General features: G+C 34.7%; 1 protein-coding gene across 3 annotated transcripts in view; it reads left to right on the forward strand.

The window, feature by feature from the left end:
* Window positions 1-23,591, forward strand: part of BTBD8 (BTB domain containing 8) — a 133,379-nt gene that overhangs the window by 80,013 nt on the left and 29,775 nt on the right. For 2 of the 3 annotated variants that reach the window (XM_036026415.1, XM_036026414.1), the window contains exons 14-17: window positions 2,208-2,910; window positions 3,169-3,256; window positions 3,647-3,786; window positions 5,688-7,970. In XM_036026415.1, the coding sequence (XP_035882308.1) occupies window positions 2,208-2,910; window positions 3,169-3,256; window positions 3,647-3,786; window positions 5,688-7,970 (3,214 nt within the window). Of the gene's footprint in view, window positions 1-2,207; window positions 2,911-3,168; window positions 3,257-3,646; window positions 3,787-5,687; window positions 7,971-9,228; window positions 10,089-23,591 lie in introns of those variants that run through there. The other variant, XM_028512416.2, reaches the window with a different exon arrangement.

Consider the following 23,591-nt stretch of genomic DNA (forward strand, 5'->3'; position numbering starts at 1 on the left):
TATGGTTACACTGAACATATTCTACAAAATACACTTCAGCATGTTTTTTCTATATACCCTGTTATCCCCTCTAGGGTTTTTTTTAAAGGCCCCAAGACTTAGTCTACCTGCCTTCCTTTCCCGTTCTACTAACTACATCAACCAGGCTTTTCCTCCTTCCTTGCCTTACAACAAAATGATCAAAGTCTAGTTCTTCCTAATTCCCCTGACTTTCATGTTGCCCAAAGGTTTATACTCTTAACCACTAGGAAAAAAAAATGGTAATATGGTTCCCTCAGAAAGGCAGTAGTATTCCAAAATGGGTGTTGGTCATGGAATCAGAAGTGTTTAAACGTTGAGTTTACAATTATTATCTGTGTCATGTGTGAGTCCTCCTATGCTTATCTATAACATGAAATGATACAACCTAGCAGTATTATTGTGAAATTTAAATGGAATAATTTATGTGCAGTTATCTGGTATGTAGTAAATGCTCAATAAATGTGGAACAAATAAATATGTTTTCCAGAAAAGGTGAGATCTTTTGGAGGTAGGAGAAAGTTAATAAGGCAGAGAAAAAAGTTTTAAAAGATTGCTAGTACCAATATATGATGTCTGGGATTTGCTTTAAAATAAAATAGGGGTAGTTATATATTAAACAAAATTGACCCAGAGTTGATTATTGTTAAAGCTGGGTAATAGGTACATGGGGATTCATTATAATGTTCTATCTTCTTTTGATTGTTTAAATTTTTCTATATCAAAAAGCTAAAAATCAAAACAAGAGGGAATAGTACTAGAACCTAAAAGGTGTCCAAGAGGATTGCTTTAGGGGATTACCTACTTTTTCTTCATTTGTCAGTAGCATATGGTGACCATGATAATTTGTCCATTTGTGTAAAGGTAATATAGGTAAATTTTTTAGAGCTAAGTTAGAGGATGCCTAGAAATGCATATACATTGAATCATCATAATTTTGTACTATGTTAATGTAAAATTTCTAAAAGAGTGGAATAGAGATCTTGCCCATAACATGATACTTTAAAATAGATAGAATATGGTAAAATAGATTAAGTAGGATTGGTTTTATAGGTGGGAAGAGGTCCACCTGGTTTAAGGTACTAAAAATAAAGAATTTTTTTAAATAAAAATATTTTTGAGCTAAGATTTATTAAGGAAACAAAAAATGAGACCTAAGCCTATTTACACTTTATAAATATTACACAGAATCCTAGAAATTGCACTTAATAGTACCAGTCTCTACCCTCTGTATAAAATTCCTACCAATTTTTAAAAATTTTTTGTTCCCTTCCATATCAAGGTTGGTTCTAAACAAAATGATGAAATAGGTGCATTTGTCTTCAGTGTCTTTCCATTTTCCCCTTTCTACCTATTTCACCTATTTTTAGGAGCCACCCCTTGTCCTCCACTTCCTCCAGACAACCAATCCTTTATTACTGCCTTCTTTTTCTGTATCACTATCTTGTTTCTTTTAAAAATCAGACTTTTCAGATGTGATATAGTTCTCAGAATTTTGTTTGTTTGTTTGTTTGTTTGTTTTTTAAATGAGAACTCCAAGTAAATTCTTACCACAGAGGATAAAAGTTCTGGCATTTGGGTTAAAGAGAGAACTTTTGGTGAATATCTTGATAGTCTCTCAAATTATGCCATAGGGATGACTACCTACTTAAAGCAGTAAATCATGGGGTCAAGTCCCTGTTCCATCCCTATCAGTATGTGATCGTGGGTAAATCACATACTTGCTTTAATCCACAGTTCCTTGCCTAAGAAATAGAGATAGCAACAGGAGCTATCTCACAGTACTGTTGTGAGGATTAAGTCAGATGATGTATGAAAAGGCTTTTAGCACAGAACCTGGGATTGGACCCTTAAAAGTACTGGATATTGTTATCGTTCACTCAAGGCATCTAGACCCTGTTAGGTATTAATTCCCTATCTTAACTTCATAAAGTGACATGTCTTTTAAAATAGTATAGACCTTAAACATTTTGTGCTGTATTTTACATTTGATTCATATAATGTGATCAAAGACACATTGAAAGTATTGCTCAAAATGACCAAAGATAATTCAAGTTTTGAGTGGATCTAAATTATAATACAAACTTTGCTAGGGTTCGTTTTCTTTGAAAAACTGGCTTATTAAAGTGTAAAGTATTTGTATGTCAAAGAATTCAGTCAAGTTACAAGGTACTTTTTCTTCTTTGTAGCAAAGAAGACAAGTTTCTGACTCTGGTGTTATAAAAAACAAATCTTTGAGAGAAAATAATAAGAAAAAGTGTTGGAGTTGTCCCTCTACTAATCAAAAGATGAAATCTGATGGACTAGGAGCATCTGGACATTCATCAAGTACGAATAGAAATACTATAAATAAAACTTCGAAGCATGATGACTTAAAAGAGAAGGGTGATACAAAAACAGCATCTAAGATTACAAAAGAATTAAAATCTGCAGGGAAAAATGTTTCTGGAAAGCCCAAAGCAATAATAAAACCCAAAACAGAAAACAATGATAATGCAAAGTCAGCAAACATATCATCTAGACAACTTGTGGAAAGATCAGCAACAGCAGCAGCAAATGGACATAAAAACACATTAAATGGAAAAGGAGTGAGAAATCAAGAAGGACAAGTTACAGGTGCCAGACCCAAGGTACTCACTGGAAACTTAAATGTGCAAGCCAGAGCAAAGCCTTTGAAGACAGGAAAAGATTCTCCATGCCTTGGCATCATAGAACGCTCCAGCAGATCTACAAATTCAAGTATGGAATTACTGGTTTCCACTGAAAGTCTGGATGAACCAAAAGAAAATGGATCAACAGAAGAGAAGCCATCTGGTCATAAACTGTCCTTTTGTGAATCTCCAGGACAGACAGTGAAAAACAGTGTAGAAAGTATCAAAACTTCCACTGTAGGTGGGTTTTAGCACTCTAATCTTTAATACCTTCTGACAGTTAAAAGTTCCTAGAAAAAATGACTTGTTTGGGACTTTTATTTAGTTTCAATGCAAAAAAAAGTATTTACTTACATGTATTCATGCAAACAAAGAAAACACAGTTCTTCCCATGTTGCCATTTAATTTTGTATATAGTATCTGTCTGATCAATGACTTTGTACATAATTGTTACATATTTAGTGTTCTGTCTCTTGACTTCCTTTTTCTTAACTTACAGCTGTGAAATCTCAACCTGTTTCAAAAGTTACCAATGGAACTTCCAATAAAAAAAGCATTCATGAACAAGAAACTAATATAAATAATAGGTAAGTCTTCATTGTTTTACATATATGTTAGCTTTCTCTGAAAGTTAATTATATACTGACTTCTAGCTAAATATTTTAAAATATCTTCTTTTTAGAAAAACTAAAGTATTTACATAGCATTTTAAAACATTTCTTATTTACTAAAAAGTATATTTATGCAAAATGATTGATGCAAATAATTTACATTTGTCACACTTGATTATACATTGCTTTACCATACTTGATCTACAGTTTTAGAACCTTAAAGACATATGGGCATCTGGTCTTTTTATTTTTAAAAAAGAGATTTTTTTTATTTCTTTGAGAAAAAAATTATTTTGTGTATGAGTCTTTTAAAAGCTCATGTTTGGGAATTTCAATATAATACTGAATGCATATCATTTTTCTTAGTGTGCTAAAGAAGGTCACTAGCAAAGGATATAGTGATCCAGTACCACAGGCAATTTTAAAGAAAAGAGGACATGACAATGTATGCGCTACAGCTCAGCAGAGGACAAAGAATGCCCCATCTAATCTTGCTAAAACTCAAGGTAAACCTGACATAATCCTGGTGTTCCTTCCTTGTTTAAATTGAATAAACAGAACTCTGATTGGAACTTGAGCAGCAAATAAGCAATATATAACATGGTTTCACTCATTTTACATTCGTTTCATGCTGTAGAAATGAGATTTTATATTTTTACATTTCAAAGAAGTGCAGTATTTTGGTATTCTGGGGTGTTGGTTTGGTTTTTATTGTCTTTTGTGAGAGAAATAATTAAGGGAGTCCCTACTATCTGCATTTCTGGTCCTTTTATATATTATGGCCAGGTTTCTTCAAAGTTTCCTTGATAACTAGGAATTCCATCTGCAAAATCAGCACTAAAGTCTTCTTTAAAAAGTAATGGTGCAGTCTAGAGAGCTATAATACATAGAAGGAAGAATTTTTCTCTCTTTTTTGAGTTTTATTACTTTTTAATTTTATTTTTATTTTTATAGTTTTTTATTGTAATTCAAGTACAGTTGTCTCCATTCCCCCCCCACACATCCTCCCACCCCACACATCCCCATCTCCCACCCTCGATCCTAACCCCCTTTGGCTTTGTCCATGGCTCCTTTAGACCTGTTCCTTAATGACCCTTCCCCTTTTCCCCATTATCCTCTCTCTTCTCCCCTCTGGTTACTGTCAGTTTGTTCTTAATTTAATGTCTCTGGTTATATTTTGCTTGTTGTTTGTTTGTTTTGTTGATTAGGTTCCTGTTAAAGGTGAGATCATATGGTATTTGTCTTTCACCGCCTGGCTTATTTCGCTTAGCATAATGCTTTCTAGATCTGTCCATGCCCTCACAAAGGGTAGGGGCTCCTTCTTTCTCTCTGCTGTGTGGTATTCCATTGTGTAAATGTACCACAGTTTTTTGATCCACTCATTTACCGATGGGTACCTAGGTTGCTTCCAACACTTCGCTATTGTGAGTTTTGCTGCTATGAACATTGGGGTGCATAGATTCTTTTGAAATAGTATTTCAGGATTCTTAGGGTATAATCCCGGCAGTGGAATTTCCAGATAAAAAGACAGTTCCATTTTTAGTTTTCTGAGGAAATTCCATACTGTTTTCCACAGTGGCTGCACCAGTCTGCATTCCTACCAACAGTGCGCTAGGGTTCCCTTTTCTCCACAACCTCACAGGAGGGAGAATATTTCCTTTGGAATCTGTTCCCCATTCTAAGAAAGAAAAGAGTGCCGGTCAAATTGCATAATTTGCTAACATACTAACTGATTTTAAAAATTAATTTGTTATATGCATTAGTAGTTTGTAAAATCCTAAAAACAATGTTGAGTTACATAATGAATAATACTGAAAGTAAATAAAAAATAAGGCAGAGGAAAATTATTCATGTTCTAGCTAAAGTTAAATATTTCAAAATACTTGGTAATTCTGTTTGACAGGGCTCAAAATGTGATCTCTAGGACTTGAACCAGTATAAACAAATAGATTCCCAAAATGAATCCTCTTTTTTTTTCAGTTACCAGTTTTAGTTTCAACTGCATATCTAAATTGTTAACCCTAATGAGCTACAATAATAATAATGATTTGGTTATGAGAAAGAAATTGGTTTTCTTCATGGTTGAGGGAAAAAAATGGAGCAGTTTTAATATTTCTATTTTATGTTAATCTTGATCCCCCTTTTCAGCTGTATGGAATATAGTCTTTTTCCCCCCAAAAAAACTTCAAAGGCAAGTCTCTGGCTGCTCTTTTGGTATAAGAAAAAAAATATTTTCCTTTTTTATTTTATTATGTGACTAACTCCTATTCTGTAATTGTCCATTTGATTGTAGGTATGTTACCATTCCATTGTTTTATTTATTTTATTTCTTCTAAAATAATTGAAAAACAAATAATTTTATTCAAAAATTGAAAGGTATATTACACTTTTGAATTTCTTTTCTTAGGATGCCAAGGAGAATCACCAAATTCAGTGAAATCTTCAAGGCAGTCTGATGGAAATGTAACGAAGTTGGACCACAGTACAACAGAAAAACAAACACCTAAGAGAAAAATTGTCAAGCAAGGGCACACAACTTTGCCTAAAGTTAATGCAAAAATGGTGGCAATACCTAAAAACGTAAATCAATCTAAGAAAGGTGAAACTTTAAATAATAAAGATTCAAAACAGAAAATGGTTCCTGGACAGATCATATTGAAGGCTCAATCTTCTTCTCAAAGATCTTTAAAAAGTGAAACATCTGTTGTCCAAAAATGTAACAACAGTGGCAGTGTTACTGAACAGAAGCCTCATGAACCTCTAATTAACCTCACAGCTGAAATCATTGGTATAGAAGCATTCCAGTCATCATGCACACCTGGCCCACAAAAGCCATTAAACAATCAAGAAAAAGAGAAACTGGTATTAGAATGCCAAAAGATTTCAAATATGGATAAATCAATAAAACATGAATTGGAATCAAGACAGATTTGTTCAGGAAAAATTGAAACAAAATTGTCCAGTCACAGAGAAATAGATCACTGCAACCCAGCTCAACTACACTGTCATACTAATGGAAGTGAAAATATAGATCCAGAATTTTACAGCACCACTGCCATAAAATCCATGATTTTAAATCCAAATGAAAACCTCTTGAACTCTAATCCAGTTTGTGATTTGGATTCAACAAATGCAGAGCAAATCCATTCAGTATTAGATAAGGAGAAACACATAGAGAGAAAAGACATGAACAAAAAATCAAGCATTGAATGTGTGAAAGATGTACCTTGTGTTCCTGAAAGGACAATGGATAACTTACATACTATTCAAGTTGATGGAAAACCTACATTTCATGTAGAGCAGACAATTCCTAGTCAGTTATCTGATGGCTCTGCCATGAATGAAGACAAATATGCTACAGCAGACTCAGATAGTTCCTCCAAGTGTTTTTTAGAACAAATATCAGGAAAAAATTCTCCTAAAGATACGGAAGCAACAGAAATTCCAGAGAAAAATAGAGAAGCTCCATTCACGAGTGACTGGAATTTGAGTACCAGTGTTCTGCATCAGAGAGACAGTCCTGAATCTGACAGTGGCAGTGCTACCACATCCTCTGATGACATAAAGCCCAGGTCTGAAGACTATGATGCTGGAGGGTCTCAGGATGATGATGGGTCAAATGACAGAGGTATTTCTAAATGTGGCACTATGCTATGCCATGATTTTCTTGGAAGAAGTAGCAGTGATACTAGTACTCCTGAAGAATTAAAAATGTATGATAGTAACTTAAGAATTGAAGTGAAAATGAAAAAGCAAAGTAGTAATGATCCTTTCCAAGTTAATTCAACAAGTGATGATGAGATTCCTAGAAAAAGGCCAGAAATTTGGTCTCGATCTACAATAGTCCACCCTAGGGAAAAAGAAAATATTCTACGAGGCAGTGTCCAGTTTGCTCAGGAAGTAGATCAAGTTTCTTCCTCAGCAGATGAAACAGAAGATGAAAGATCTGAAGCTGAAAATGTTGCAGAAAATTTCTCTGTGTCTAATTCAGCTCCTCAGCATTTTCAGGGGATAATTAACTTAGCTTTTGAAGATGCAACTGAAAATGAAAGTCATGAGTTTTCTACAAGCAAAAATTTTAAAAGGTCAGTTTTACTTTCAGTAGATGAATGTGAAGAACTGGGATCTGATGAAGGGGAAGTCCATACTCCCTTTCTGCCTTCTATAGATTCTCTTTCACCTTCTGATGTTTTTGATGGCTTTTCTCATGAACATCCTAGAAGGACCTGCTATTCTAGAAATATACAGGGAAATGAAGGTAGTATTTTAGAATGTAAACGAGATAAAGGCAACAATGTATGTAAAAAGGAAAGCTTTCTCTTGGGTGTTAGTAGTATTGGCCCTTCAAGAAAAGATAAACAGAGTGCGTCTGTTACAGAAAAAAAGTATACCATTGATGTCCTGCCCAAAGAAGGCAGGCATCTTCTTACGGAAAATAAGAAAGTAAGCAATGGGAGCACTGTAGATAATGACTTTCAGCAACACAGCAAACTCTCAGATGGTGATATAAAATCTCAAGAAAGACCATGTCATTTGGAGCTTCATCAAAGAGAACCCAATTCTGACATACCAAAGAACAGCTCTACAAAATCTCTGGACTCCTGTCGGAGTCAGCTTCTGCCTCAGGGAGGTCAAGTGAAAGAGAGCCATTCTACAGCTACTGAAAAAGCTAATATTGCTTTATCTGCAGGTAATGTACAGAAATAGAAATGTTAAATCCATAAGAAAATCAGTTTACAAAATTTTAAAGTTGTATTTAGCCTTGAATGTTATATTTTAGTTAGAATAATTATTTAAGCAACAGATTCAAATTTTAAATGAAAACTTAATTTCCTAATAATATTAAAATTAACTAGTTACTCTTTATTGTTCACTTAAAATCCTAGTGCAGAATCAATATCTAGTAAAAATTTTGATTATTAGAGCTAACTTACTCATAAGAGATTTTACATAAAAGAATAAAGAGAAAAGCTTAGTTTGCTATTATTTAGTTATTTATATCTAATTTAACATAGGGATTCTTGACTATTAGAAATTTTATTATACATTAGATATGATTTATGGACTATGCTAGTATATATCTTAAGAGGTCTGTGCAATAACTATAGTAATATGTAACTAAAAACATTGAACTATTTTAACTAGATTAATTATTACAATTTATATACATTTTACAAAGATCAAGACTTTAAGGGTCACTATAATTCTATTCTAAAATTTTCAAGTAAAAAGATAAATTTCCTTAAAAGAGATTATATTTAGAAGCAATGATAATATATGAAATAGACCAGGCTTACTTCATATGTATAGATGATTTTCTGTCTTAATTGTTTTGTGTTTGTCTTCCTTAGTATAGTAATTTAAAATATGCAATAGTCACTGACCGAGTAGCTATTGTATATTAGAACTAAAAAATATGGATCAATAGCCCCTGTTCACCAACATCACAAGAATAGGGAGCTCCTTAAAGTTGTACTTTTTTGTTTGTCCTTGCTTGCATCCTCCTTTGCATGTGCAATATACAAATAAGGCTTTAGATAAAATGTATTTATTCTCCTTTTGGAACTGACTTACCCTAAAAGTCACCATCAAATAACCATGTCCTTTTTTCTTCTTTAAGTTTTTATTGTAGTGAATTAGATATATGTGCATATTCTATGCTTATGTTTAAATAATTTCTGTTGTTTTCTGTATCACAAGTTTTCAAATTATTGAAAATTATTGTTAGTTGCCAATTTTGATTTTGCTGCTAAACATTCTTGAGTTGTTTTTTTTAAGATAGAAAAAGAAATGCCTCAAAAATCTTGTCAATTTGTATAAATATTATTTTTTCCCATTCTGGGTTTTTTTGTTGTTTTTTTTGGACTGTAACTGTTACATTGTTACAAAACTCTGAGGGTACCAACATGTGCAATTTTTACATTGTGTAGTATTATGAATTATTTCAGGAGACATAGATGATTGTGATACAGTGGCACAAACCTACATGTATGACCATCGACCTTCAAAAAGCCTCTCTCCAATATACGAGATGGATGTAATAGAAGCATTTGAGCAGAAAATGGAATCAGAAACACATATCACAGACATGGATTTGGAAGATGATCAACACTTTGCAAAACAAGATTGGACATTATTAAAGCAACTGCTTTCTGAACAGGATTCAAACTTAAATATTACAAATTCTGTTCCTGAAGACTTAAATTTAGCACAGTATCTAATCAATCAGACACTACTTTTAGCACGAGACAGCTCAAAACCTCAGGGTAAAGCACATGTTGACACTTTGAACAGATGGAGTGAACTAACCTCTCCACTTGATTCCTCTGCAAGCATCACCATGGCTAGTTTTTCCTCTGAAGATTGTTCACCCCAAGGGGAATGGACAATTCTGGAACTGGAAACTCAGCATTAAGAGTACTAACACTTTGGAAAATACTCAACTATACCACCCCTTTATTTTTTGATGTTTATGTTATATCCAAATGATAATTACATTAGCTAGAGATGCACTGCCCTTACTATTGAGGGAGTCTTTACAGTTTATTGAAGTAAACATTGTTTATTAATATGATATCACATGTAGAAAACAAGTTTTTCTAAATTTTTTTAGCATGTTTTATTATTGGAAAAATTAGAAGACTATAAGGAAGCCCTTCCTTCAGTTTCCTTTCCTAACTGATCATTTGTTCACTTACCATTCAAGAACTGAAAATGTGAATGCACAAGTAGATCTGTTCCTTTACTTTTTGCTCTGCATATGGTAACATAATAATTTAACAATAAAAAATATATTGTGCTTGTCTCAGTTTATGTAGCATTAACCAGTGAGTAACATTCAGACTTGGCTTGGTGAATTGGTGTAGTTGAGGCTGGTGGCTGAATATAAAAAAAAAGCCTTGAGAACATTATGCTAAGTGAAATATGTCAGACAGAGAAAGTCAAATACTGTATGATCTCACTTATATGTGGAATCTAAAGAACAAAATTAATGAACAAACAAAACAAATAGACTCATAGATACAGAGAGCAAACTAATGGTTGCCAGAGGGGACAGGGGTTGGGGGCTGGGTGAAAATGTGAAGGGATTAAGAAGTACAAATTGGTTGTTACAGAATAGTCACAATAATGTAAATTGCAGCATAGGGAATATAGTCAATAATATTGTAATAACTATGCGTGTTGTCAAATGCGCACTAGATTTATCAGGGTGAGTACTTTATAAAGTATATGATCATCTAACCACTATGCTGTGCACACCTGAAACTAACATAAAATGAATGCCAACTGTAATTGAAAAATAAAATTTAAAAAATAATTTTTAAAAAGAAAAAACCCTTCACTTTCCTAATAGTTCAGGTCTAGGAAATTGTGAAGTAAATGCATCTCAAATTTCAATTACATTGTTATAAAACAGAGAAATGGAATTCCTTTTAACTCTAAATTTTGGGGGTATATCCAGAGAGAGACATCTGCCCTTTTTCAAAAGAAGTGGGAAAGTTCTCCCTCTGTTTTACCAATATAGACTCCCTTTATAGTTAGTTAATTACTCCCATTTTACATTCCATGGTAGAGATATTTTGGAACTGCACCTGCAATAAATGCCTGCACTAAATATTAACTCGAAAATGGATACATGAGGCACTCAAGTTACTCAGTTAAACTGTGTATGCACACGTGTATGTTTGTCTTCTCCAGGTGTCTGTATACTCTGCTTCCATAAGATATTGATCAAATTGTCTTTCAGTCTGCAATTTTTGTAGCATGGCAAAGATAAAAATTTTTTTCCTAAAAATGCTACTGGGGAGTAAACACTTGGATGCCTATTTGATATTGGTGGACATGGCCCTTCTGATGATGACATTTAGTAGAATTAGCCTCTCCGAAAAGCTTTGTAACTGATAATTTCTCTAAAATATGTCAGACGTAAAGAAACTTTTTGGTTTAGAATTTCTTTTCTAAATGAACAAATCTTCAAATGATTAACAATAGAGAGAATCTGTATATTGAATGTCAAAAATCATAAATGCACACCAGTTGTTACTCTTATAAACTTATGTAAACATTAGCTACTAACCTGTTATACCATAAATTTGTTATGCCTTTTTTAACTGGAAGTTCTGCAGTGGGCATTCATTCAAAGAGTCAAGAAATAGGCATTGGCCCTGGCTGGTGTGGGTCAGTGGGTTGAGTGCCAGCCTGCGAACCAAGGGGTTACCAGTTCAATTCCCTGTCAGGGCACATGCCTGGGTTGCAGGCCAGGTCCCCAGGAGGGGGCACTCAAGAGGCAACCACACATTGATGTTTCTCTTCCTCCCTCCCTTCCCCTCTCTCTAAAATCAATAAGCAGGTCCTCAGGTGAAGATTAAAAAACAAATAAGAAAAAGGTTAAATGCATTATTGTAAGAACTTTGTGTTTTAGAGCTAGATTTAGGCATTAGTCTAATCCTTTCAAATTCCAAAGGATGACTCTCTAAATCCCAGAGGATTTAAAAGATTGCCCAAGATCCCACAGCTAAATTGTGGGCTAAATCCAGTATTTCTCATTTCAGTTTGATAGTATTTCTACTCCACAACACACTTCATTTGATTCTTATTATAAAATGTGAGAACAAATACATTTACAGATAGTTTATAGTATAAAGGATTAATATATGATGTCAGGGACAGCATAAATTCCCAAGATTTTGCATTTTCTTTTTCTCCAAATGTGAAATCATTTTGTGTTATTTTCTTTAAGTATATTTTACTGATTATGCTATTATAGTTGTCCCATTTTTTTCTCCCCTTTATCCCCCTCTGCTTGGTATCCCCATTCCCTCCCCCTTAGTAAATGTCCATGGATTGTACATATAAGTTCTTCGGCTTCTCCATTTCTTATGCTGTTCTTAACCTCCCCCTGTCTATTTTGTGCCTACCAATTATGTTTCTTATTCCCTGTACCTTTCCCCCGTTCTCCACCTCACTGCTCCCTGCTGATAACCCTCCATGTGATCTCCATTTCTGTGATTCTCTTCCTTTTCTAGTTGTTTGATTAGTTTGTTTTGTTTTTCTAGGTTTGCTTGTTGATAGTTGTGAGTTTGTTGTCATTTTACTGTTCATAGTTTTGATCATCTTTTTCTTAGATAAATCCCTTTAACATTTCATATAATAAGGGCTTGGTGATGATGAACTCCTTAACTTGACCTTATCTGAGAAGCATTTTATCTGCCCTTCCACTCTCAATGATGGCTTCGCTGGATAGGGTAATCTTGGATGTAGATACTTGCTTTTAATGACTTCAAATACGCCTTTTCAGCCCCTTTTTGCCTGCAAGCTTTCTTTTGAGAAATCAGCTGATAGTCTTATGAGCGCCCCTTTTCTTTTGTTGCTTTTAAGATTCTCACCTTATCTTTTATCTTTGGCAGTTTAAGTATGAAATGTCTTGGTGTGGACCTATTTGGGTTCAACTTGTTTGGGACTCTGAGCTTCCTGCACTTGTGTGTCTATTTCCTTTGCCAAATTGGGGAAGTTCTCCTTCATTACTTTTCAGATAAGTTTTCAATTTCTTACTCTTCCTCCTCTTCTTCTGGCACCCCTGTGATTTGGATGTTGGAACATTTAAAGTTGTTCTGGAGGTTACTGAGCCTCTTCTCATTTTTTTGAAAGCCTGTCTCTTCATTGTGTTCTGGTTGAATGTTTATTTCTTCCTTCTCCAAATTGTTGACTTGAGTCCTGGTTTCCTTCCCTTCACTGTTGGTTCCTTGTATATTTTTCTTTATTTCACTTTTTGTAGCCTTCACTTCCTTTATTTTGTGGCCACACTCAATCATTTCCCTGAGCATCTTAATTACCAGTGTTTTGAACTTCACATCTGATGGGTTGGCTATCTCCTTACTGTTTAGTTCTTCTCTGGAGCTTTGATATGTTCCTTCATTTGGGCCATATTTCTTTGTCTTGGCACACCTGTTACATTGTAAGGGGTGGAGGCATAGGTATTTGCTTGGGTGGGGCAACCCACCTTGCAGCATTGTGGTGCTGTATGTGCTAGAGGGGTCAGGGAGGGGACAATGCTGCTTGCTCATCTCTCACCCGCATTCAGTCACTTCCCCTGCTTCCCACACATGAATTGCGCCCTTCCAGGTGCTGTCCTGGTACTGATTCTTGGGTAGGTGGGCTTGTGTATATTCTGTGACCCTGTGGGCCCCTCCAATGGATTCTCCTATAAAACTGGCAGTTTCTCCCACTGCCACAACCCCCACAGGTTTTTATAGCCAGAGGTTTCTATGTTTTCTTTTCCTGGCACTGGAACCCTGGGTTGCTCAGTCTGTCTGTCTCCTGAGTTGTTCTCCCAGTTTACCTGCACATGAATGTGGCACTGTCCAGTCTGCCAGCTGCTGCCTTGCTGTTTATCCTCTCCACCCCTCCTACCTATCTGGATGAAATTTTCTTCTCTAACGCCTTGGTTATTAGACTTCCATACAGTTCTATTTTCTGGCAGTTCTGGTTTGGTTTTTGTTTTTAAATTGGTTGTTATCCTTCTTTTGGTTGTGCAAGGAAGGAAGTATATCTACCTATGCCTCCATCTTGGCCAGAAGATCAAGTGTTATTTTCAATAAATGACCTCAGGAGTTCAGAAATTTATAATTGAAACTTTATCTCTTTCCCAGTGTCAATGTCTTTAAAATTTTTTTAAAACTACTATACATTAAAAAGCTATTCAATTTCATCTCTCATCTGCAAATAGACTATAGGAAAGGTATTTTGTTTAAGTAATGGTCCCTTCGGTAATTTCAGAACATGGGTGTTTTCTTACCATGCTCTTTTGTAAATGGTACATCTACCAGCTTGTTTGTTGTGGGACTCTTTGGGCTAGTTCTTCATCATTCAGCAAACATATTGAAAAATAATTGCTAACATTTATTTAGCATTTATATGTTAGACACTGTACCAAGTGCTTTAAATATGCATAACATTTAATGCTCACAGCAGTTCTGTGAGAATGTCTTCTTATTATCTTTATTTTACACATGAGAAAATTGATGTAGTGTTCTAACCCTGGATGAACTACCCTAGTGAAAGCAACTAAGAGAAATAAAACATTATACTATTATTTGGTAAGATAACAGCTATAGATGGTAAGAATTGTGGGAGCTCAGACAGAGGAGCTATGAACAGCTTGTCAGAGATTACAGAAAGCTTCTTAGAGCAAGTAATAATGACTGCTTCAGAATTTCTATAAAGAGGCTTAGTGGCTGCAATCTATTTGGAAGCATAGGCTAGGAGACTTGTCTTGAAGATGTACTTGTATAGAAAGTACTTTGCTTTTTACTTAGATTGTATTTTGCAAGTCAATAAAAGTAGAAATGTTTTTAAAAGATGGTTTTATACTAGTTTGGATGTGATTGCAAAATTTCTATACCAAATCCATACCAAAATATACTCTTATTAAATTTATTTTGATTTGGGTTGCTTGGGGAGGATTGATGAACATTATGGAGAGAGCCTAAAGTTCCTTTATACTATCTCTTGGAGCAATCAGGTAATAACTGATACTAGCTTTCAAGGATGAATAAGAATTTTCTTGGCAATGGGACATTCTGGCCACAACTGCATATTGAAGGATGGTGACCAGGATGTGCGTTGGATATCAGGCTAAATAGCTGAGCTGGAGTTGAATTCTGAATGTTACCAGATGCTATGTTTAAGTAGACAAAGCCCTGATTTGGTAGGTGCCTATGTCTTCCCATTATGCTTTCATTTAATTATTTTTAATTCTCAGTGGATGATCTGTTTCCTTCTTCTTGGGAAATAACCACCTCCAACTCACAGTGGGTAGTCATCCAAGTTGTTTTTTCTTTAAGTAGTTACGTAATGTAACCAAGTGTTTTTAGAAAGATACTTGTCAGCAGTATCTGAAGATGGCCTGTTTTGTAGAAGCACCCAAATCTCAGAATGCAGTTACAATAGTTTTGTTAACTTTAGAAATGGGAAATGGAGGAGGATTTAGTAACAGAGATATTAGATAGAACTGAGATTATAGAACTTGGTGAATAATTAGATGATGGGAGAAGATGGAAAGAAATTTTTAAGTTGCTATCAAAAATAACATTTACTCCATACATGTGAGGGCCTAATACATTCCAGATCATGCTAGTGTTGGGGATTGAAAAAATGAATGGCATAGTATCCGACCTTCAGCATCTCAGGTGAAAAAGAGAGATTGTTAAACAAGAATTATAAAACTGTAATGTGTAATAATAAAACTCTATATGAAGTGTAATCAGTGGATAAAGGTGAGGAAAAGGATGCAATGACACTTCAATAGGCTACCTTACTATGTTAGGATTTGCAGGAATTCACAAGACAAAGGAAGAGGCATACTTTTGGCAGAAAAAGAGTTTAGAGGTAGTGAGGAATTCTGATCATCCCATATCACTGAAGAGAAGGGAATGGATGGAAAGGGAAGAGACGAAGTTGAATAGGGATGTTCAGTCTAAAGAGTAACACCGTCCGGTTTGCAATTTAGAAAGAGCATTGTGGAAGCAGTATGTAGGATGGAATGGAGCAGGGTGACAAGGCAGGGAGACTGGTGATGAGTGTTAACAATAATAAAGGCTTGAGTTTGGGCACTGGTTGTGGAGATAGAGAGGAGTGGATATATTTGAGAGATTTAAGATGTGAATTGGAGAAACTTAGTCACTGATAAGATGAGAGGAGGAAGTCATCTTAAAAGATTCAGGTTTCTGACTGGGATACCTGGGTGGTTGATGATGTCATTAACCAAAAATTGAAGCAAGTTTAAGATGGAGGATGAGATTAATTTAGGACATAATGAGTCTGAGATGCCTGTGGAGCATTTAAGGGGCTGAGGACAAAAATACTGTGGAATAACCAGAAAAAGAAAAGCCTGAGCATACGCAGTGAGCTTTGTCCTGATATGCCAAGCTTGCAGGTTCAATCTCTGGTCAGGACACATACAAAAAAATCAACCAATGAATGCATAAATAAGTGGAACAGCAAATCAATGTTTCTGTCTCTCTCTTCCTCTTTCTCTCTAAAATCAATAAATAAAGTAAGAATCTGAGGCAAAGATTTGTCTCTCAAAATGTTTATAAGAGAGCTAGATATATTAATGAAAATTGAAAACTAGCTAAATGTCAACAGGACAAAGGCTAAGTAAATTATGGTCTGTCTATAAAACACATTATGTAGTGATCAAGATCATTTCCCAAATATCTGTTTAATGCCAAAGGAAGATACTTATAAGTAAAGAGTAGAATATATATTTATAAATGTAATATCCATTTTTTCTATACTTATAGGTACATAGAAAAAGAGACTTGAAGGAAATAAGTAAAAATGTTAGTGATGCTTATGGTTAAGTGGTGCTTATTATTTTTATCTTTTAACACATTTTTTATGTTTACAAAGCACAAAAATAAGTGAGTTGGTATATTTGTTTATAGATAACTAGTAGCGGTTAACAGTGTCAAATGATATTCGAGGTGTCAGGTGCACTAGTCCATTGGATTTGGACATTAGCATTTTATTGGTAGTTTTTATTGCTATTTTTTAGATTTTAAAATAGTTGTAAGGGCAGCAACTAGACTGCAGTGGGTTGAAAGGTGAGCAGAACGTAAAGAAGTAAAAGCTATTTTTTCAAGGATCCTGACTGAAAAAGAGACTGGTAGTGTGAAGGTACTGTTGTTTTTAAGATAAAAGTAACTTAAGTAGTTTGAAAATAATTTGGGAATAATCAGTAATCCAGGGACCATCAAGGAAAAGGCAAGAGGCAGGATCAAACACAAAGAATACTAACTGCTACAGGAACAGTTCCATTTCTAGGAACTTCAGGTGTTTAATATGACGTAAGTGATGAATGCATATGAGACAGCAGTGGGGCGTGAAGCTGAAAAAGTGCAGGTGGGCCAAAACATTAAGAACCCTGTGAGCAAGCCATTTAGGCAAACATATTTAAAATTTTTAAATCAAATGTAAACGCATTATAGACTATTAAGATTACTCGAGCTGTATAGTGTGAAAATATTTTTGAAAGACAAGAGACTGGAAAAGCAAAGAATTGTAAGGGGGTTATTGGAAACAAAAATCAAAAAAGCCCAAAACTAAGGAAGTAGTTAGCATAGAAATAAGAGAATGGATTTGATAAAAAATTAAGAAGTAGAATGGACAAGATGTGGATGCCAACTGGCTGTGAAGACTTGAAAGAATGTATAAGGATGATTCCTGCCCCAAATCTCAGAATTCTAACAAGTAAAAAATGGAAGGCTGATGATTCCTGGCTGGAAAAAGTTCATTTTAAATTTGGACATGTCACATTTAGGATGCAGCTGAGATGGTCAAGGTACACAATATAATGTCTTTCAAAATGTAGAAACTGGACCAACTGTCATCTTTTTCACTCTGTTAGGCTTTTGGAGTTTGGGGGGAGGGGTTTGAGGGGGGCTTATGGGAGAAGGTGAGGACTAGGTTTGGCTCAGTTTAATAATCTACTGCAAAAGCTGTTTTGGAGTTGGTATTGTCTACATACTCCAGTGATTTTTATACTATTTTCATATTGCAAATTTTTACACCAAGTAGTATAAAAATGATATATGTAGTATTCTTAAAGTACCATTATATGTAGTAGAAAAGTAGTATAAACATTTATACTACTTTGAATCCAGCTTCACTAGATATTGGCAGTGTACATTTCTATCACGTTAATATTGCGTGAGTTATATTTTGGGGAAAAATCATAAAAGGGATTTTTAAAAATATGAATAGATTCAACAAGTGATAAACTTGATAACTGAGAATATTATAAGTAAATAATTGAATTTCCATTAACCTGTTTTAATTACTCAGGGATAACAAATGAAAACAAATTAGATACTTTGCCAACATTATGAATATTGGAGTTAATCTGACTCAACTAACCAGTTGGAATATATTAAAGTAGAAAGACAATTCAAAGTATTATTATACTATACAAATTTAAGGTATTGATCAAATTAGATAACTTGCTTGGAATTCAATTTCACTTACAATTCTTAAAATTAAGCTAAAATTTTGGGCAGATTACATTAAATCTCAATTCAAAAGCAGTCTGTGAGATGATTGTGCTTTTCATAGTCAATGAGATAAGAAAATCTGAAAAACCACTAAGGAGGAAATGAAAGCGTGTTAGGCTGTCATATGTGGCACAAATGCCTGAGCCAGTTTATATTGCCACACAGATTTATTTGCAACATGTCACTGTCATGTACTGCCATCACAGATTTAACACCCTTATTTACTGCTTTTTAATTTTTTAATCCCTTTTAAACAGGATAGAAATCATCTTACAAGATTTAATTCTTTCTCTCATAATCTTTTTCATAGGAATTACTGATAATCTTAAAATTTATTTGAACATAACATTGACTTGACAACTTAGAAACAACAATTTAGTCAGTAGATTCTGAAGTTAAGTAATACTCTTAAATGAAGAAAAATCTTACATAGGTAAGAATTCATAAGGGAAAAAATTTTGAGCTTTCTCAAGTATTATTTTTGGAAAGATGTGACTGGCTACCTGAGTCATCTGTGGGAACAATGCTTGTGTATGAAAATAATTTCATTTTAATATTTTATTTTTCTTTTTTAGTCACCAATAATATGATTATATCTTTATTAATTTTAAAAAATCCTTATCTTTATGAATTTTTATTATTTGCCGTAAGTGAAAGTTGAAGTATATGTAATGTCTTAGATTAAGTAATTTATATCCTAAAATCTTTTTTTTCACTATTTCTCTTATTTAATGTTTTCAGAACGGTTCTTCCATCTGTGGTGCTTATGTTATCTTATGATTGTATCTAAGATAACAATCTGGAATATAGTGATATTCTCCATGCCCATCTTGGGTTACATTTACTTAGTTAGCAGCAGAGAAATTTACTATCTTCCTGTAAATGCTCTTTGCTCATTTGATCTCTAGCTCTCATTACTACCAAGAATGCAAGTTAAAATAGCTAAACTATAACTTTCATTCTACATAAATTTAATAATTTACTTTTCATGAAAAATAAGTGAGCTTCATTGGTCACTTGGCAGCAATTAAGAGAAACTGTCAAAAAAAAAAAAAAAGAGAAACTTGCCATAAGTCTACATAATTTTTTTTAAGAGTAAGAGCTTTTACTCTGTTATAAAATTTCCCAGGATTCTAATTAAGAAAACTTTAGTAATGGTTATGTTTCTCCTTGAAAATGGAGTAAGTTTCAAAATGGTCTAAAGTTAATTGAATCTATCCAGTTAAATCTCATTGACCTCGTTTCTGTATTACTCTTTCTGTAAAGAATTGCTTAAATGGCTACCATAGCAATTAATCTAATCATTTCTAAAATGTTCCCAGTTTGTTGCTGCACACTTTAACATATCAGCCGATGGGATTCTACACTACAGTGCTTTGAGTTTCAGAAACTCATTTCCTCTATTTCTATAGGTTAGTATATTAATAAAAATTTTTACATTATAGAAACACATGTTCTTGTGGAAAAAAATTAGAAAATAGAAACAAGCAAAAATTTAAAAAATCACCTGTAATTTATATTTTCCAGTCTTTTCTATGTATATGTGTACCCAGACAACCTGGATTTAAATTCCAACTTACTAAATGACCTTGGGAAAATTATCTAACCTTTTTGTGCATTAGTTTTCTTTTTTAATTTAATTTTTATTGTATTTTTTCCATTACCATTTAGTACCCCTTATATGCCCCTCCCCCCAGCAATCACCACACTGTTGTCCATGTCCATGAGGTTTTTTTCCTTTTTGCTCAAATCCGCCACCCCCACTAGCTGTCATCCTGCTCTCCATCTATGAGTCTGTCCCCATTTTCCTAGTTAGTTCAGTTTGTTATCAGAAAAACGTAGGAAAGCAAATTAGGGTCATATTTGCAAGAAATTTGACATTCTTAATATATAAATACCTCTTCTAAGTGAATCAGAAGAATGCTAACAACCCAGTAAAAAACATAGGCAAAAATTAAAAACAAAATTAATACAAATAGAAATAGGAATGCTCAAATATACAGAGGATAATAAAATGTTTAAATATACTCATTAGTAAAGAGATAAAACAAAACATGTATCTATTTAATAGATAAAATTATAAATGAAAGTTTCCTGGAGTACAGTGAGATGGGCATTGAATTCACCTGTGTTAGTTTAAGCGTAAATTAGTGCCAACTTTCTGGAAAACACTTTGGCAATAGGAATAAGAGCCTTAAAAACCTTTATAATAATCAGCTTGATGATCTCACCTGTAGAAACTTAATGAATAATCAAAGTTAAAAATATACATGTGTATATAATATTTTTAAAGTCTTGAAATATAGGAATGGATAAATAAGTTATTTTGACATGTCAGGCTAGTAAGCCACCTTAATAAATACATCATGTCTGCTAGAATATGATTTGGGGTATGCTCACAATAAAGTGAAGGAATTAGGTATAAATGCATATATGCAGTATAATCTATTTATGATAAAGACTGCTGTAATAGTCTTATGTGTCAAATTGGCTAGGACACACTACCTAGTGATTTAATCAAACAGTAATCTAGGAGTTGCTGTGAAGGTATTTTATAGAGGTATTTAGCCTCTCCAATCACTTGACTTTAAGTAAAGGAGATTATCCTTGATAAACTGAGTAGGCCTCATTCAGTCAGTTGAAGGCCTTAAGAATACAAACTGAGGCTTCCCAGAGAAGAAAATATTCTGCCTCAAGACTGAAGTATCAACACCTGCCCAAGTATCAACAGGCTGCCCTACAAATTTCAGACTTTCCAGTCTTCACAATCCAATATATAACCCTTCTAGGGTTCTCTGAAAAAACCCTGACTGGTACAACTACTAATAGCCTAACCTAGTAATTATCCTCCTTTTCCTTCCAAATATAACTCTGAATTTTATAGCTGGGCCATTGGCTACTTGGAGTAAAGACTATATTACCCTACCCTTCTTGCAGATAGTTGTAAGCATGTGACTAGATTCTGACCAATGAGACATAAATAAAAGTGCTGAGTGGTACAGTAATCCACAGGGGATATGTTCCAAGATTCCCCAGTGGGTGTCTGAAGCCACGGATAATACTGAACACTATATGTACTATGGTTTTTCCCATACCTACATAACTGATAAAGCTTAATTTATAAATTAGGTACAGTAAGTGTCACTTGTGGAGGTGGTTAGGTGGTAGTGTTCCAACACGGTCTGTAGCTGTCCATCCAGTGAGCAGGCTCTGGGGCCTCCCAGGGGGTGAAGGCCAAGGTCAGCCACCCTGTGTTCTGTCCAGGGCCACCCAAATAAGCTGCACAACAATCTGTATTTGGCTGCAACTTGTGTTGGGCTTAGAAGTGCCCAAGTGGATCCAATCTGTAAATCAAGGCCAGCTGTTTTGCTGGTAGTGCTGGGCCTGGGGCCACTTAGCAATAGGCATAGGGAACACTGAGGCCAGATGCTATTTGTTTGAGAGAATTTAGGAAAATGTGAAGCATGGGCCAAGCTAAGCCATTTGCTGTAACAGTCTGGGTGGGCCAGAAAATTGGGAGGGTCAGAGCCTCATGAGATCACCAGAGTGGGGCAAACTGAGCCAGATTGATGGAGTCTCAGATAATGGCACCCACCTACCAGCTCTGTGGCTCTTTGTACTCAGAAAAGGAACATAGCCTCTACCAGTACTTTTGTCTGGAAGAATGCTACCCCTGAAAACTCTTGCCTTGATGCTGCACAGTTCAGTTTCTCCCTATATGTCTCTGATGCCTTTCAACCTGCTGCCCCTACATTGGAACTCAGAGTGACAGAGCTCAGATGGAGTGAGTCCAAGACAGTCTGTATGCATACCCTTTAAGAGGAACTGCCTGAGACTCTTAGCAGTTTTTGTCTTCCACAGCCTGAATCCCCACTGGTTTTTACAACCACAAGTAATGGAGACTTATCTTCATGGCACTGGAACCCCAGCCTGGCAGGCCTGGTGTGAGAATGGTACCCCTCACTCTTGAGATGCCCCTCCCCAATTTTTATCGACCACATGAGGGTGTGGGACCAGCCTATTCCATGTCTGGATGTAGTTTTTCCTTCTTTTCCCTAGTTCTAGGACTTCCATTCAGCTCACTTTCTGGTGATTCTGAATGACGATTGTTCTATATAGTTTAGTTGTAATTTTTATGTGGCTGTATGAGGAGGCAAGCCATGTTTACCTATGCCACCATCTTCTGTATTTCCTTTTGACAGGTTACAACATCACGGTCAGGACATCAGTAATAAAGCAGATAACAAAATAAACATGCCACAGAACCTCAAAAGAAAATGCTTGTTCAACATTTTAACTGACTGAAAAGGGAAAATATTGAAGTACATTCATTATTGTAGCTCTATGAAAGCATTTAATCCACTGAATATATTAAGGGGTTGGTTGCTGTTTAAGAAACCAAAGCATCTCACAAAAATCATTAAGCTATTCTTTGTACAGTCTTGTAACAGCTTGTCATTCTGCAAAAAATTTTGGAAATATGACATTGCGAGGTTTATAAAATATATATTTTTATTGATTCTATACTTTCAAGTTGAGGTTTATATTTTCAATTCAGGAATCAATAATTTATGGAATTAATTTTTCATTATAACTTTCTCACAGTTGCTGAATTAGGAATGTCCTGACGCTAAACAAGAATGTAAATTGAACATATTTCAATGTGTTCAATTCTGTGTGGAAATTCTAAGGAGTAGTGAATCAGGAAGTGGGGCTGTTACAGAATTGCCAGATATATGTGTATTCAGTTTCAATATATGTGAACCTGAATCATATAGACACGTTTAAAAGCACATTCAAACAGCCTTATTTTTCCTGGTAGTGAATGAATCATGGTAATACATAATAAGCCTCCTGAATGAAAACTTGTTAGCAAAGTTAGCTGTTAAACATTTATTTCCAGCCAATATCATTCAGACAAATTAGTTAGATTATATCCAGAAGATCAAAGCTTGAAATAAATTAGTTTATGCCTAAAGTAATAAGGCTAAGAATTTTTTTAAAAAATATAAGACCCCATTCCTATTATTTTTTAAATATATTTTATTGATTATGCTATTACAGTTGTCTCATTTTTTCTGCTTTGTTCCCCTCCCCTCTGTATCCCCCTCCCACCAGCATTCCCTCTTCCTTAGTTCATGTTCATGGGTCAGACATATAAGTTCTTTGGCTTCTCCATTTCCTGTACTATTCTTAACCGTCACCTATCTAGTTTGCACCTACCATTATGCTTCTTATTCCCTGTACCTTTCCCCCAT

This window comes from Phyllostomus discolor, chromosome 5, assembly GCF_004126475.2.
Source record: "Phyllostomus discolor isolate MPI-MPIP mPhyDis1 chromosome 5, mPhyDis1.pri.v3, whole genome shotgun sequence".
NCBI classification, from domain to species: domain Eukaryota; kingdom Metazoa; phylum Chordata; class Mammalia; order Chiroptera; family Phyllostomidae; genus Phyllostomus; species Phyllostomus discolor.